At 48.8% G+C, this 14,656-nt stretch overlaps 1 protein-coding gene across 11 annotated transcripts in view; it reads left to right on the forward strand.

Annotated features, from left to right (window-relative positions):
• The window catches only part of TGFBR3 (transforming growth factor beta receptor 3), a 216,901-nt gene that overhangs the window by 84,479 nt on the left and 117,766 nt on the right, over positions 1–14,656 (forward strand). For all 11 annotated transcript variants that reach the window (XR_011390579.1, XM_008264892.4, XM_070078049.1 and 8 more), the window contains one exon: positions 5,275–5,459. Coding sequence is in view for 10 of the 11 variants with exons in the window: in XM_008264892.4 (XP_008263114.1) it covers positions 5,275–5,459 (185 nt within the window). In the remaining variant the exon portion in view is untranslated. The remainder of the gene's footprint in view (positions 1–5,274; positions 5,460–14,656) is intronic.

The following is a 14,656-nucleotide window of genomic DNA, read 5'->3' on the forward strand; positions in this document are numbered from 1 at the left end:
TTCTTTTCTTCTCTCCCCCCCCCCTTTTTTTTAAAGGTTTAAAAGCAAGATTTATTAGAGTCAAAGACCTCCAGGTGGCCTCTTTCTTGTGGTGCTCCCTCTCCTCCCAGTCCTGCACTGCACCTGCTCTCCCAGGAGGTGACCCCTCCGCTGCATATGGTTACAGGTTAAATTATATCCGTTAGGGGCCTGCGTGGTGCTGCAGTGGGGTAAGCCACATCCCCCACGAGTGCTGGTTCAAGTCCCATCTGCTCTGCTTCCCATCCAGCTCCCTGCTGATGTGCCTGGGAAAGCAACAGCAGATGGCCCAAGTGCTTGGGACCCTGCCACTCACCTGGGAGACCTGGATGGGTTTTCCTGGCTCCTGGCTTTGGCCAGGCCCAGCCACTTGGGGAGTGAACCAGTGGATGGAAGATATCTTGCTCTCTCTCTCTCTGTAAATTTGCCTTTCAAAATATAAAATGAAATTTTAATTAAGAAAAATTATACCTCTTAGCTGGGCCAGGTCCACACAGGATTGCTTTTGTCCTTTGTCTTGAGTTGCGTTTTTGCACTGAGAAAGTGCTGTACCCTTGGCTCACTTCTCCAGCGATTTCTTTATGAGAAACTCCTGCAGTGGAGCCCATGGCTCCGAAGAGAAGTACTTTTGAGACCCCTGAAAGCTTGCACCAGTTTGCCGTCTCCCAGGAGTGTGAGTGGTTTCTGGAGGCATCTCTGGCCTTATTTGTCTATAAGCATCCCTTCCCTGTCAACTTTCTTTTTTTAATGAAAAATTTCAACATACAGAGATGTTGAAATCACTGTAGGGTGAGCATCCAGATCCCACGCTGCACATTTTGCAATTGTTGTTCTATCTGATATCTACCATCTGTCAATCCATCGCATTTCCTGGCTGCATTCCCAAGTAAATGGTGAACCTCAGTACCCTCTGCGCCTCCTTCCAGGGCTGTCTTTGGAGGCTCCCAGCAAGTGTGGACGTGGGAGAGGGTGCTGACCCTGCATCTCAGGGTCCTGCCTCTTGGTGAAAGAGAGCCATTGAGGAAGGTCGGAGTCTGTGGCCCCGGGGCACTGGGGCCTGCCTGGGAGCAGGGCAGTTGCTCCAGTGCACTGAGCTTGTGTTTTTCTTTTAAGTGAGGCGGAGTCCAGCTCTGTGTGCGGTGCTGCAGGGTGTGCAGTAGCTGGCATTGCCTAGCGCAGAGCATAAGCTTAATACATGGATACACACAGTTTCTTGTATTGTTTTCGCTAGAACAGACTGACAGTGTGTGCTGAACTGTTGGAGGTAATATTTCTTTTTTTTTTTTTAAAGATTTATTTATTTATTTGAAAGGCAGATTTATAGAGAGGCAAAGGGGGAGGGCGGGGGGAGAAAGGTCTTCCATCCTCTGGTTCACTTCCCAAATAGTCGCAACAGCTGAAGCTGAGCCGATCTGAAGCCAGGAGCCAGGAGCTTCTTCCAGGTCTCCCACGTGGGTGCAGGGGTTCAAGTACTTGGGCCATCTTCTACTGCTTTCCCAGGCCATAGCAGAGAGCTGGATCAGAAATGGAGAAGCCGGGACTCGAACCAGTCCCATATGGGATGCTGGAGCCGCAGGTGGTGGCTTTACCCACTACACCATATCTCTGGCCCTGGGAGTACCATTTCTCACAGACCCTCAGGACTGGGTGGTGGATAATTTCTGATTCATCTTTTTGGCAAACATATCGTTTATCCACATGTTGTACCTTTCTTTTTCCCTTCTTCAAACTTGGGGCAGGGAAATGTTAACAAAAATCCTCAAAGACCAAATACTACCCCAGGGTGTCAGACAGTCAGGAACGTTGCATGCTGAGCGTGGGTCTCTGGATGAGAGTGTGTCCCACCCGGTGCTTCTTCTCTTCTCTGGCCTTGAACTGCCTTGTGCAGCCGTAGCCATCTGCCGCCTGTCTACGACACTCCAGCAGGACAGGGCCCACCACGGAGGTGGGAAACACCTGGCCTCAGGACCCACGCTTCCCTGCTCTGGCCCCTCCCCTCCCTCGTTGGGAGACCTGGATCTCTGATTTGTTTCTTCAGGTTTTTGTTGATGCCCCAGTGCCTAGATGATTGGCAGCATGGCCCTGGCAGGGAGACCCCCGTGGGTGAGGGTAACACGCGAGGGAAGGAAGTCCGGTACATCGCAGGCCTTTTTGTAGCTGGAACTACAGCCCACTGAGAGCTTTACACACACGTGCGAAAATGGAACTGCAAAGCATTTGTGTTTGCGCATAAGCCATGATGACTGCAAAATTCACAGCAGAAAGTCCTGAAACACATTCACAAGGATTTCCCAGGGTGCATGGCTATCGTCACTCTGTGTCCCCAGAATGGAGCAGGAGACTTTCTCTGGGGCTCTTAGGGAACCCGGAGCTGCAGGGTGAGGGAGGAGAGCAGCAGGGGCACCCCTGCTCAGCCATGTCCCTGCACCTGGGGCCTCTGGGGCTGCCCGCTCAGGGCCTTTCACCATCGCTGCTGTGAGCTCCTCCTCCAGCAGCCCCGTGCTTTCTCCGAAAGTGGCTGGGCATGACCCAGCAATAAAGTGGCTGGCAGTGATTATTTGAGAAAGCACATTCCTCATTTCAGAGCAGATAGCTATTATCAACCTAGATAATTTCTCTGAGTCCTGAAATAGATTTGGCCCACCAGGCAGGGCGTCCACGTGTGACACAGTGGAGGGGAGCCGGCTTGCTGGCCCTGACCCATGTGCCTTTAGACCACGGCTACAAGCCAGAGGGTACTCCCGCTATTCAGAAGTCAGGCAGAACTCGCTGGCAGGCATCCAGGACTTTTCTGTGGGTCTCAGGTTGGGGGTGTGCACGTTGAAATCCCAGTCTCCTCAGCTCCTGAGTGAAGGGGACAGTAGCACCGGGCTCACAGAGGAGTGGAGTACCATGTGTCCCTGTCCCCTTTCCTCTCAGTTGCATCTATCAATGCAAAGTGAAGTGAGGTGGAGTGTATGGGTCACATCTCCTGTCACTGTAGCAGTCTCCTTTTTCAGGTTAAATATCCCTTATCTGAGACCAGGTGTGTTTCGGATTTCAGAGTTTTCAAGTTTGGGGATATTTGACATTCCAGGATATTAGATTTTACAGTTTAGCTTCCCTAATTTGAAGATACAAAATCCAAAATCCTCCAGAATCCAAAATATTTTGAACCTCATCCTAGTGCTCAAAACGTGTGATATCTGGGCCAGCACCAGGATGCAGCAAGTTAAGCTGCTGCTTCTGATGCTGCCAACATCCCACAACTGGGAGCTGTTGGAGTCCCGGCTGCTCTGCTTCTGATCCAGCTTCCTGCTAATGTGTCTTAAAAAGTGCTTAATTTATTCATTTAACAAATTTTAAAAAATTATTTATTTTCCATTATTTGAAAGGCAGAGAGACAAAGACAGAGATCACATCCCAGGTGCCTGAAGCCAGGAGCTGGGAACTCAGTCCAGCCCTCCCGTATGGGTGGCAGGGACCCAACTATGTGAGCCATCACCTGCTGTATCTCAGGGTACACACGAGCGGGAAGCTGGATTAGAAGTGGAGGTGGGACTTGAACCCAGGCACTCTGATATGGGATGCACCGACATGATGCTCAAACCACCTGCGCCAAACCTCCTCCTCTTAACAGAAGATTTTTGAGCGTCGCTATATGTCAGGCACTAAGATGAGCAACCTGCAGTGCCCGAGGGGGTCACATTCTACTGGCAGAGATGGATGTACACGCCGGGGGTCACTGTGTGATAGATGAGACAGTGGAGAAGGGCAGGGGAGCCATGGAGGGATCCAGAAGGAGCACATCCCTCAGCTTGGGGTGTTGTGCAGGTGGAGTTGGAGTGGAAGAGGAATTTGGGTAAAGGAAACAAGCTGGAATAAAGACACAGAGCCGAGAAACATGGTGGTTTCTTGCGAGACCCTTATGCCGGTTAGTGCTGCTGCAGTGTGGAGGGTTGAGGCTGGAGGGGCAGGAAGGGGCCCGATTCAGTCAGTGGCCTGCAGAGATGGGGGTGGGCAGGTATTCACACTTGGAACAACCAAACAGTTGAAGGGCAGAGCTCCTGGTGGGAGGAACTGTACTTGTCTAAGGACAGAGGTGATAGGGCTGTAGGGGGGAGCGGGGTGGGGGTGGGGGGATTTAGAACTGAAGGCTGGAGGATTGGAGGAAGGGAGAATGAGGAGGCAGGGGCCAAGTGTGACAGGGTTCCACCTCTGCTGTGTGGGGCTCTGCTCATGGCCCCGCTCTTTCTGGAAGCCTTTTCTGACCTTTGGTCCAAACTTTGCCGTATAACTCTGGCTCCGGTTGCTTCTACCCATTACGTTGGCTGAGTATTGTTCTCAAACGTGTTTTGCTTTCCTTGCTACTGGGAAGCTCATAAAAGGTAGGGATTGTATTTGATCCATATTTTGGGTATAATTTTAGGTATTTGATTTGATCTATGACTACATAGTATTATTGGGACTTAGCAATTAATTTTTTTAAGGATTTATTTACTTGAAAGGCAGAGTGAAAGAGAGGAAGAGACAGAGAAAGAAATCTTCCATTTGCTGGTTCTCTCCCCAAATGGCTGTCAGAGCCAGGGCTCAGCCAGGCTGAAGCTAGGAGCCTGGAATTTCATCGTGGTCTCCCATGTGGGTGGCAGAGACCCAAGAACTTGGGTAATCTTTTGCTGCCTTTCTGGGCATATTAGCAGGGAGCTGGTTTGGAAGTAGAGCAGCTGAGATTTGAACTGGCACCCATTTGGGATGCCGGCATTGCAGATGGCATCTTAAGCAGTTGTGTCACAGTGCCAGCCTTGACTTTAAGTAGTTTATTCCATGTATCTCTGATTTTTCTCCCAAGAGGGGAGGTTGAAGTGAACATGACTGTCAAATGGAAGATGTTCTTCATCTAGAGAAATATGGGGGGACTTCAGAAAGTTCATGGAAAATTAGATTAAAAGACAGGTGGGTTTATTTTGGCATTAAAACATAAAAGTAAAAAATAAACCCATGGATAGTTTTTTTTTTTCATAACACACATTTTCCATCAACTTTCTGAAGTATCCTTTTAGATTTGTGACCTGCGGAGCCAAAAGGAATTCAAAGAGTCAGATACACCAAAATCATCCAAAAGACATTTAAGGGTACCGTGTTTGCCATTTATTCCTGGAAACCACGGCTCAGGAACAACTCCTCTGCTGGGCTGGCCGTCTCCAACCTATATAGCCTCCTTGGGGCAGGACTGGCCGCTGTTTCTGTGTGGTTCACGTCTGTGCTTCCCCCCCGCAGGTCCAGAACCCAGCACCCGGTGTGAGCTGTCACCTGTCAATGCCTCGCATCCTGTCCAGGCGTTGATGGAGAGCTTCACCGTCCTGTCAGGCTGCGCCAGCAGAGGCACGACTGCGCTGCCGCAGGAGGTGCACGTTCTCAACCTCCGCACCACGGACCAGGGGCCGGGCCAGCCACAGAGAGAGGTAGGCGCGGGTGTCAGCCGTCGGTTCAGTGCTCCTGTGGGTGTGCACGGATGATTTGCAGAGCAAAGAGTCCTTCTGGGGTTCGGAGAGGCTGCTCGCATAGGAACACAGGAGCAGGGTGTAAAGTCATGGATTGTTTAACCTTGGGCTTCTCTCTTTAGAAATGACTTAGAAATATCATATTTAAAATTTTTTTTTATTAACTTTGAAAGAGTAACAGATAGCGGAGGAGGGACAGAGAGAATCTTTCATCTACTAGTTCACTCCTCAGATGGCTACAATGGCCAGTGCTGGACCATGCCAAAACCAGAACCTTCTTTGGGTCTCTCATGTGGCTGGCAGGGCCTGAGGCACTTGGGCCATCTCCTGCTGCTTTTCCCAGGCTGTAAGCAGGGAGCTGGATTGGAAGTGGAGCAACCAGGACACAAGCTGATGCACATATGAGATGCAGGCATCACAGGCATTACCCGCTATGCCATAGTGCTGGCCCCCAAAATGTCATCTTCTATTTTTAAAATTTTTATTGTGTTTTTTTAAAGATTTTTTTATTTATTTGGAAAGCAGAGTTACAGAGAGAGAGAGAGGGAGGGAGAGACAGAGAGGTCTTCTATCTGCTGGTTCACTCCCTAAATGGCCGCAATGGCTAGAGTTGGGCTGATCCAAAGCCAGGAGCCAGGAACTTCTTCGGGTCCCACATGTGGGTGCAGGGGCCCAAGCACCTGGGCCATTTCCAGTGCTTTCCCAGGCCATTAGCAGGGATCTGGATCAGAAGTGGAGCAGCTGGTACTTGAATTGGCACCTATACGGGATGCCAGCATCACTGGCCATGGCTTTACCTGCTACGCCACAACACTGGCCTCAGAATGTCATCTTTTAAATGTAATTGTGAGAAATCAAAATAATCTGAGTGTAAAGTGTCTTTCCCATTCTCTGCTGTGCCATCTCTTTCTTCTTTTTTTACTTTCTTACAAACCAGTTGTTCCTGCTGGACAAGTCCAGAGGATTGGGAACACTCTGGAATAAAGTGGTATCACTCTGCCCTCACAGGAAGGGCACCAAGGGGAGCTCCTTCTCGCGGTCCAGGCAGCCACACACAGGGCGTGGTGGGCCTGGTGGTGATGGTGGCAGAGATGATAGGAACTCCAGCTACTCCGTGTTTCCTCTGTGTGCAGCACTGTTTGAAGCACCCATACCTAACCCCATGAAGTCCTACGATTATCCTCATCTCAGGGGTGACAAAGCAGGCCCAAATTCAACACCATCAGAGGGAAATGATGCCCTGTTTGTTGTTGCTCAAAAATGACCTGGACTGTGGGTGAGTGATCAGCAGGCTTCCTCCCAGGTAGCACACAGCTGTCCTCCTTCCTGTGTTTACGTTTCTGTGTGTCAGAAGGGTTACCACTCAGGGATTCTTTCCCTGGGGAGAACCATGTGAGTCCTGATCACACAGAAATGCAGGAAGAGGAATGCAGAATGCCTTATGTCTTTGAGCTTTTTTCTAGTTAAGAAAAGTTAACTTCCAGAACCGCTTGTTGTGTGCGCCAACCACCCTGCCTTGTTGCTGTTGTTGTTGAGTAGGGGGTGGAGGGTAGGAAATGTCCAGAGGAAAAGCAAGTTGATTTTAATCTGCTGAAAGTGTGCAGAGTCGTCATATTTCAGACTGATATCTAACCTTTCCAGCTACGCTGGAAATTATTGTTAATACTCTGGTTGCTTGCCATTGTTGCTGCAATCCATATGTCAGGTCAGTTCTTGTTATCCCAGTGATGCGTCTTTAATTCTTGAGGTATGGGGGAGAGCTTGCGGTGGGAGGGAAAGGAGGAGGGGAGGAAATGCAGCTCCTACGGAGTGTTGCTGACTCCAGCAATTCCTTTGCAGCAGTAATTACTCATTTTATGTGTGCTCCTTTCCGAGGAGCTGAGGAGGAGAGAAAGCCTGGGCTGTGACAGGAGTAGCGATGGCGTGAAGTTCTGGATGTCAACTTGGTGGACGGTGCTTTTGTTGACACTGAAAATAGACTCAAATAAGACTGCTGGAGCAGAAGACAAATGCCTCAAGGAATGACACCAGAACCCTCCCACCCTGGCACTTACTGTGTTAGATCAAGATGGAATTCATTTTAGGATATGGCAATACTGAGGATGTGTAAAATCAGCTGGCGTCATGGGATGCAGAGTTCAATAGGAAGAGAAGACAGAGGGCCCGGGGAGGATCGGCTCAAACTCATTAAAAACCAGCACATTCTCCTCCTTCAATATTTGGGAAGTACAGGTATGGTTTTGGGCTAGTGATTTGAAGACACTTCTGAAAAATATGCAGCTGTTTCCTTCTTTGGGGACCATCAAGAATTAGATGGTTGTAGTTCCATCCTGTGTGAAAACAAGATGTTGGGATAACTGTCCTTTGGAAGTCTGTTGAATGCTGGAATAATTCTGAAGATATAGCAGACCTCAGAGAGTTCGTGTAGAGGATGACATCAGTACTCCAGAGACAGGACAATGAGAGAATGAAGGAGAGTTTATTTATGGATGATGGCAAGTTGGAAAGAGAGAAGCATTAAATATGACTAACTCTCTTCGTATGTGCAAACTGTTGGGAAGAGTCGTTTGAGCCGTGTAATCCAGCACGTGTGCTTTTGGTTATATATCAGATGGAAGTGAAGATATGTGCCCGTGCAAAAACTTGCCCGTGATATTTATGCCAATATTATTCATAATATTTAAAAAGTACAGACAACCCAAATAACCATCATCTGATGCATGGATAAGTAAATTATCGTATATGCATGGAAAGGCAATAGAAAGGAATGAAATACAAATATACATGAATGCTACAACATGGATCACCCTTGGAAATATGCTGAGTGAAAGAAGAGGGACACAATGACCATATGAGGGGACTTTAAAAAGTTCGTGGAAAAATGGAATTAAAAGATAAGTTTATTTTGGTGCAAAATTTTTGTGAAATCCATGCATAATTTTTCCATGCTATTCATTTTCCATGAACTTGTTGAATACTTTTCATATTATACAAATATAATTCCATTTATATGAGATGTTCTGAAATCAGGCATGTATAGAGACTAAACTTAGGGCTAGAAGGGGGAAGAAGGAAATGGGGTTACTATTAATGGTTACGAGGTATTTTTGGGCAGGGGGCAAAAATGTTCAACAATTTAAGTTGTGGTGAATGTTCTAACTGTTGACTTATCATTTAAATATATGAATTTTATGATATGCGAATTGTATCTCAATAAAGTCATTTTTAGAAAAGATTTGTTTATTTGAAAGGCAGAGTGACAGAGAAAGAGGGAGAGACAGAGAGAGACAAAGAGAAAGAAGGATCTTCTCTCTCCTGGCTCACTCCCTAAATGGCTACAATAGTCCTGGCTGGGCCAAGCAGAAACCAGGAGCCAAGAACTCCATCTAGGTCTCCCACATGAGTGGCAGGGGCCCAAGTACTTGAGCCATCTTATCTTGACTCTCAGTGGAGCAGCTGGAACTTGGACTCAGGCATTCTGATGTGGGATGCTGGCATCATAAGCGTTGGCTTAATCCACTGCACTACAATGCCCACCCTGCACTAAAGTTATTTTTTAGAAAAGTCATTCAACCTCCTAGCATTCTAATTAACTCAACGTTTACCTTGGCCCAGTTCTCTTAAAAGAAAAAAATGATTGCTTCCTCCTCCAACCTGAACTTACCCAAGTCTTTTTGTTCTCAATGGATACCTTGATCTTTATGGATATACTACTACATAGTGCATGCTAAAAATAACAGCTGATCTGTACTGGGGGGAGGGAGGATGGTGGGAAGGCCAGAAGCAGCCTTTGTGTGTAAGTCTCTAATACGAAAGGCAAAATGAAATGCTAAGTGCTGTCCCTTACAAATTGGCAAAGGAATGGCCATGCTGGCTGCAGGCTGTAATTGACAGTGACTCTGGTGATTGCCGCCGTTGCTTCTTTTCATGCCCCCCTCCCCCAAACCCATAGATTTATTTATTTGAAAGAGTTACGGGACTTGGGGAGAGAGAGAGAGAGAGAGAGGGAGGGAGATATCTTCATCTACTGGTTCACTCCCTAGATGGCTGCAGTGGCCAAGGCTGGGTCAAGCTGAAGCCAGGAGCCCAGAGCTTCATCCCGGTGGCAGGGGCCCAAGCACTTGGGCCACCTTCTGCTGCTCTTCCAGGGCTGTTAGCAGGGAGCTGGATCAGAAGTGGAGCAGCCGGGACTGGAACCGGTGCCATATTGCATGCTGGCTTTACCTGCTGTGCTATAGTGCCAGCCTTTGCAGTGTAATGTGAGGTGACGGCTGAATCAGCCCATTGTTCCTCTGCTTGTTGATGCTGAGGGCTCGGCCTTAGGGTCTTTTCCACATCCTCCCTCCTCTAACATTTTACAAAATCCCCAGCTCCCAGGTGCTGGGAGAGGGTTGTTTCTACTTTGGAGGTGACAGAGCCTGACCCGGAAGCAGTCACCACAGCAGGCCGACAAGCTGTGTAGCCGCGGTGTCTCAAGGGCCCTCTGGTGCCAGAACACCGCTTCCCCAGGCCTCCCTTCCCGGTTCTCCTCAGGACAGCCGAGCCCCGGAGTTGTAGCTTTCTTCCGAAACCACACCTCTCATTTGTAATCATTGGTTTGGGAAACAACCACCTGGGAAGTGAGCAGGAAACTGGAGAAAGGCTCCCTGGCGACGCAGGAGGGCAGGAGAGGGTAAGCGGCCCCAAGAGATCAGGTTTGCCTTTCAAAGTAAGCAGGGGCCGGTGTGGTGCTTTCCTTTGCCATCGCTGTAGAAATCCCCTCTCCTCCTGGGGACTCCCGCAGTGGGTGTCCTGGTTCCTGGCACCGGCAGCATCAAGGCTAGGGTGGCAGTTGTGTTGCCCGTCGTCCAGCTTTTACGTGGTGATTGTGCCTTTCCCATGTCCAGGCTGCCTAATCGCGCACTGCTTATGCAACACCACCATTCCATGTGTACCTAGGAGCTAGGGACGTTTGTGTGTATGTTTTTTGTCTTGACACTAAAGGAGTGACTGAGGGGCTTGCCAGCGGCTGGCTGTAGGGTAGCATGAGGATCCAGGGCCCCACCGTCACTGGAAGGGAGCATGGTTTTATAGCATCACCCACCCTCCATACATTTGTCTCTGTGCCTGTTCCAGGCGAGGCATTGGGGTGGGCTTCCAACAGCAGACCCACCAGCAGCGTGCACAGAGATGCAAAATGAGGACCAGAGAGAGACGGGTGTGGCTCCTTAGCCACATGGGTGAGTGCAGTTGGTATGATTGAGTTTTCAGTTTGGCTCCAGACTTCTTGGCTGGCCCTGTCAGATGGGCTGTGTGGTTAATCACGCATGTGGCTCCAAATTGCTTTTGCTTTGTATCTTCAAGGACTGTGGCATGAACTTGTCCCTCTCTCGGTGCTTTTTGAGGGCAGGAAAGACCACAGCTGGGAGAAAGAGAAGGAAGTCAACACATCTAAAACGCTAACTGTTCTGCCTGCCGGTGAACGGCTCCCTCAGGCCCCAGATAAGATGACAGCAGCCCTGATGGTGGAGCTCTGGCGATCCGTGTGCCTGCTGTACCGGCCAGGCCCGTGGAGTTAGCCCTGCCTGCCCTCGTCATCCACCCGAGAGGGAGGCCTAGACATTGCTGTTTTCATGGGAGAGAGCTCTGGAAGGCTCTTCAGCCAGATGGGGAGCAGGGGCCAGCTTCTAGCCGGGCCTGTAGGTCCCATGGTGTCAGCTTTTTCCACACTTTGTCTTTTAGCCTCTCTTTTACGTCGTCCTAGCCCACAGAGCCCACTAATCAGGCCCAGTGGGTGGCGAGAGCTGAGCCTGCAGGTCTCCTGTGAGGGTTTGGGTTTTGGGCATAGGCTCTGAAAGCTCCTTCCAGACCTAAGAGCCCTGTTTTATTCCCTTCCTTGCTGTCGGTCTGTGTGTGGCAGCAGCTCGTCCCTCCCCCAGCCCCCGCGCCGTGCATTAGGATTATCACACCAAACATGAGTAATTATAAACTGCAGGGCTGGGCTCTGCAGCCCTTGCACTCCATGTGGCTGCTAATCCCCACAATGCATGCCAGCGCCAAGGGGACTTTTGTGCTAACTCCCGACCCACAAGGCTTTCTGCTGCCTTTGCTACAGCGGCTCACCTGTCCTGTGCTGGAACCCAGCTTGCCTGAGCTGTGACAGAGAGAACTGGCTTGTCAGGAGCCTCGTCCTGCACAGAATGAGATGCGGGAGCTTCAGTATTTGCACTTTTGCACCTGGTTGGGATCTTTTTGCTGACTGTCAGGAATTTGGGTGTCTGAGGACTGAACATTTTGAAGATCTCTCTCTACCTATAAATCTATCTTTCCTCCCATTTCTACTTTATTAGTAGATGGGCAACTTTCTCCTTTTCTTCCTCTGTGTTATAAAAATATAGACACAGGGGACTGGCGCTGTGGCATTGCAGGTAAAACTGCTGCCTGCGATTCTAGCATCCCATATAGGCTCTGGTGTGTGTCCTAGCTGTTCCACCTCCAATCCAGATCCCTGTAAATGTACCTGGGAGGGCAGCAGAAGATGACCCAAGTGCTTGGGCCCCTGCATGCACCTGGGAGACCCGGAAGAAGCCCCTTGGTCCTGGATTCAGTCAGGCCCAACTCTGGCCATTGAGGCCATTTGGGGAGTGAACCAGTGGATGGAAGACCTCTCTTTCTGTCAATTTTTCTCTTTTTTAACTCTGCCATTCAAATAAAAATAAACAAATAAATATTTTAAAAATATATAGACACAACAGGTTGGGGGGGATGATTGTGTTTCTTGCCTTTGTCTATTATCAATAAAAAAAGATTCAAACTTTTGTTTTTAAGTGTACTAAAATTTTGGAGCTTATTTAAGCATTTAGTGATTCATTAATCAGACAATACTGGACTGCAAGAGGTTCACTGTTCCACTAGGGGCACAAATGAAAAGCTTTCATAAGGGGATTGCCTAAGGGGGACAAAGAAAATATTTGGTTGATTAAAATAGAAAGTCCTTAGATGGAGATTAGTAGATGGTTTCTGATTGGTAAAGTTTCTCATTAGGGGTAGCTGATTTTTTTTTTTTAATTTTTATTTTTGATGCAAAATTTCAAGGCTGACTTTTTGGAAAGCACTTATCAGAGAGCAGAAATATGAAGTGAACACCAGCAAACTGGCTACATTCCTTCTCTCTCTGGGCTGTTGTTTCATCTGGTGTGGTTCATGAATAGCTTCCTACTGTTGGTCCTGTGCATATGCAGAAGGAAACCCCAGGGCTGTTGCTGTTGGAGACGTCTTAGATGTCCTGTGTACTGAGCAAGTGTCAGAGTGAACCACACACACACACAGTATATTGGCAAAAGTCAGTGTCTAAACAGATAGCTTCCACATATAAGCACTGTCTATCTAGTGTTTGTTTAAAAGGAGGTCATCATAGAATCACTCCAGTGTAACAAGCAAGATACCTCTGAACTGGCCATCTTGTCACAGACCCACACCGGATATATTACATTTCTCCAAGGGCATTCCTTCCTCTCTGTCTCTCTCTCTCTCTCCCCCTCCCTCCCTCCCTGCCTCTCCCCCCCCTCCCTCCCCCCCCTTTCTCTCTTTCTCTCTGCCTTCTCTCCTTCCCCTGTTCATTTGAGTGTTGCTGTAGAAATTATTTTACCTTCAAAGGCAACTGATCTGACTCTTGGGAGACAGGAGGCCCTAAATGAACAGAGCACTCACATCATTTGAAAAAGAGTTGCCCCCTCACGTGAGGATGCCTGGTGGACTTTAAATGATAACAGCCTTCTGGGCAGTGCCAAGGTGCCAGTCCAGGCCTGGGTAGAGGATCAGGGTCAGGACACCAAGGAGAGGAGGTGGCAGCAGAGGACAATGCAAACCAGAGCTGGGCCTGGTCACACTAGCTATGGTCAGTTTGCAGCACACTGGGCAAGAGGGTCAGTGTGAAACTATGGCTGACTCTCAGCATAGCACTTGCCAAAAACCCAGCCTTGGGACTTTAGAAAAAATGAATGCAGAAATCAGATCATGGGAGATACCAATCAGGGCATAGGCGAGCCAAAGGAATGCCAGCGTTCCTAGCAAGATGCTGGCTGACCCTGACTTTGGCCCTGCAGTTTATCGTGGTAGTAGCCACACACTCTGAAACTGCCCTAGCAGAACATGGCCCCTGCCCCACTGGAGGGACTGAGTCCGGCTGCACGCTGCCATTTTAGCATGAGGTAATGCTGGGTTATGTTCTTGCTGGCTGCAAGCTGACAGATTGGGGGTGGGGTTCTCTTAGTATTGCCTCTTCCCCAGGGTGGAGAAGAGATGGCCCTGACCCCTTTAAAAATTTGTCCAGCGGCAGCGTTTTCCAACCAGTGTGCTGTTTCGTCTTTATGAAGGTTAGGGTCACAACCCTGACCCCAACTATGGTTGCCATGGTAACTGCTCTGGACTTAAAAAAAAAAGTGATTTTGCTTCCTGAAAATGTTGTTAGAAAATGTTTCTGTGAGATCATCCTCCACATTTTGAAATGTGACTTCTCGCTCTTAGAACTTTTGGGAGAGTATTTTTTTTTTTTTAAAGCAATAGAGCAAAATAAGGATCAGGTCTACAAATGTGAGCCCCAGATGTGCTGCTGGGCAAATGCCAGATTGTGTGTGAGGAAGCCATCCAACTTGTGTTTTCTCGTTTCTGTTGCGTATCTGCTATCTTGACAGTTTGTTTGAGAATAAAAGGAAATTTACTGCCGATATCTCTGGTTTAAATATTTAATTCTGCAGTCGCATTTATTGTCTTGCTTTCAATCCAGCCCCGGACTGTTGTTGCTAAATATTTCTGTGAAATTAGACATGTGGTAATTATTTTACTTTTCTTCACCCGGCCCCACTGATGGCCTCTGGACACCACCTCGTTTCTCTCTCCCTTTGCTCTCCCATTTCTTGAGCCAGTGACCACCTGTGTGTCCTCCTCTCCCTTCTTCCTCTTTCTGCCTGGCTTGCTGTCCTGAGCTCGTCTCTGGGCATCACTGGTGAGGCTCCTTGGACCGCTTCATGGCAAGCTGGGACGGGACAGGTGCCCTGGAATCTGTCTGGTCCTAACCACCTTCAGAGAGGACCAGGCAGGGTGCAGTGGTGGCTTCCTCACTGTCAGTGAGAACTGGGTGTCAGTGCTGGTCTGGCGTCTGGGACCCAGACTCCAGTTAA

This window comes from Oryctolagus cuniculus, chromosome 7, assembly GCF_964237555.1.
Source record: "Oryctolagus cuniculus chromosome 7, mOryCun1.1, whole genome shotgun sequence".
Lineage (NCBI taxonomy): Eukaryota > Metazoa > Chordata > Mammalia > Lagomorpha > Leporidae > Oryctolagus > Oryctolagus cuniculus.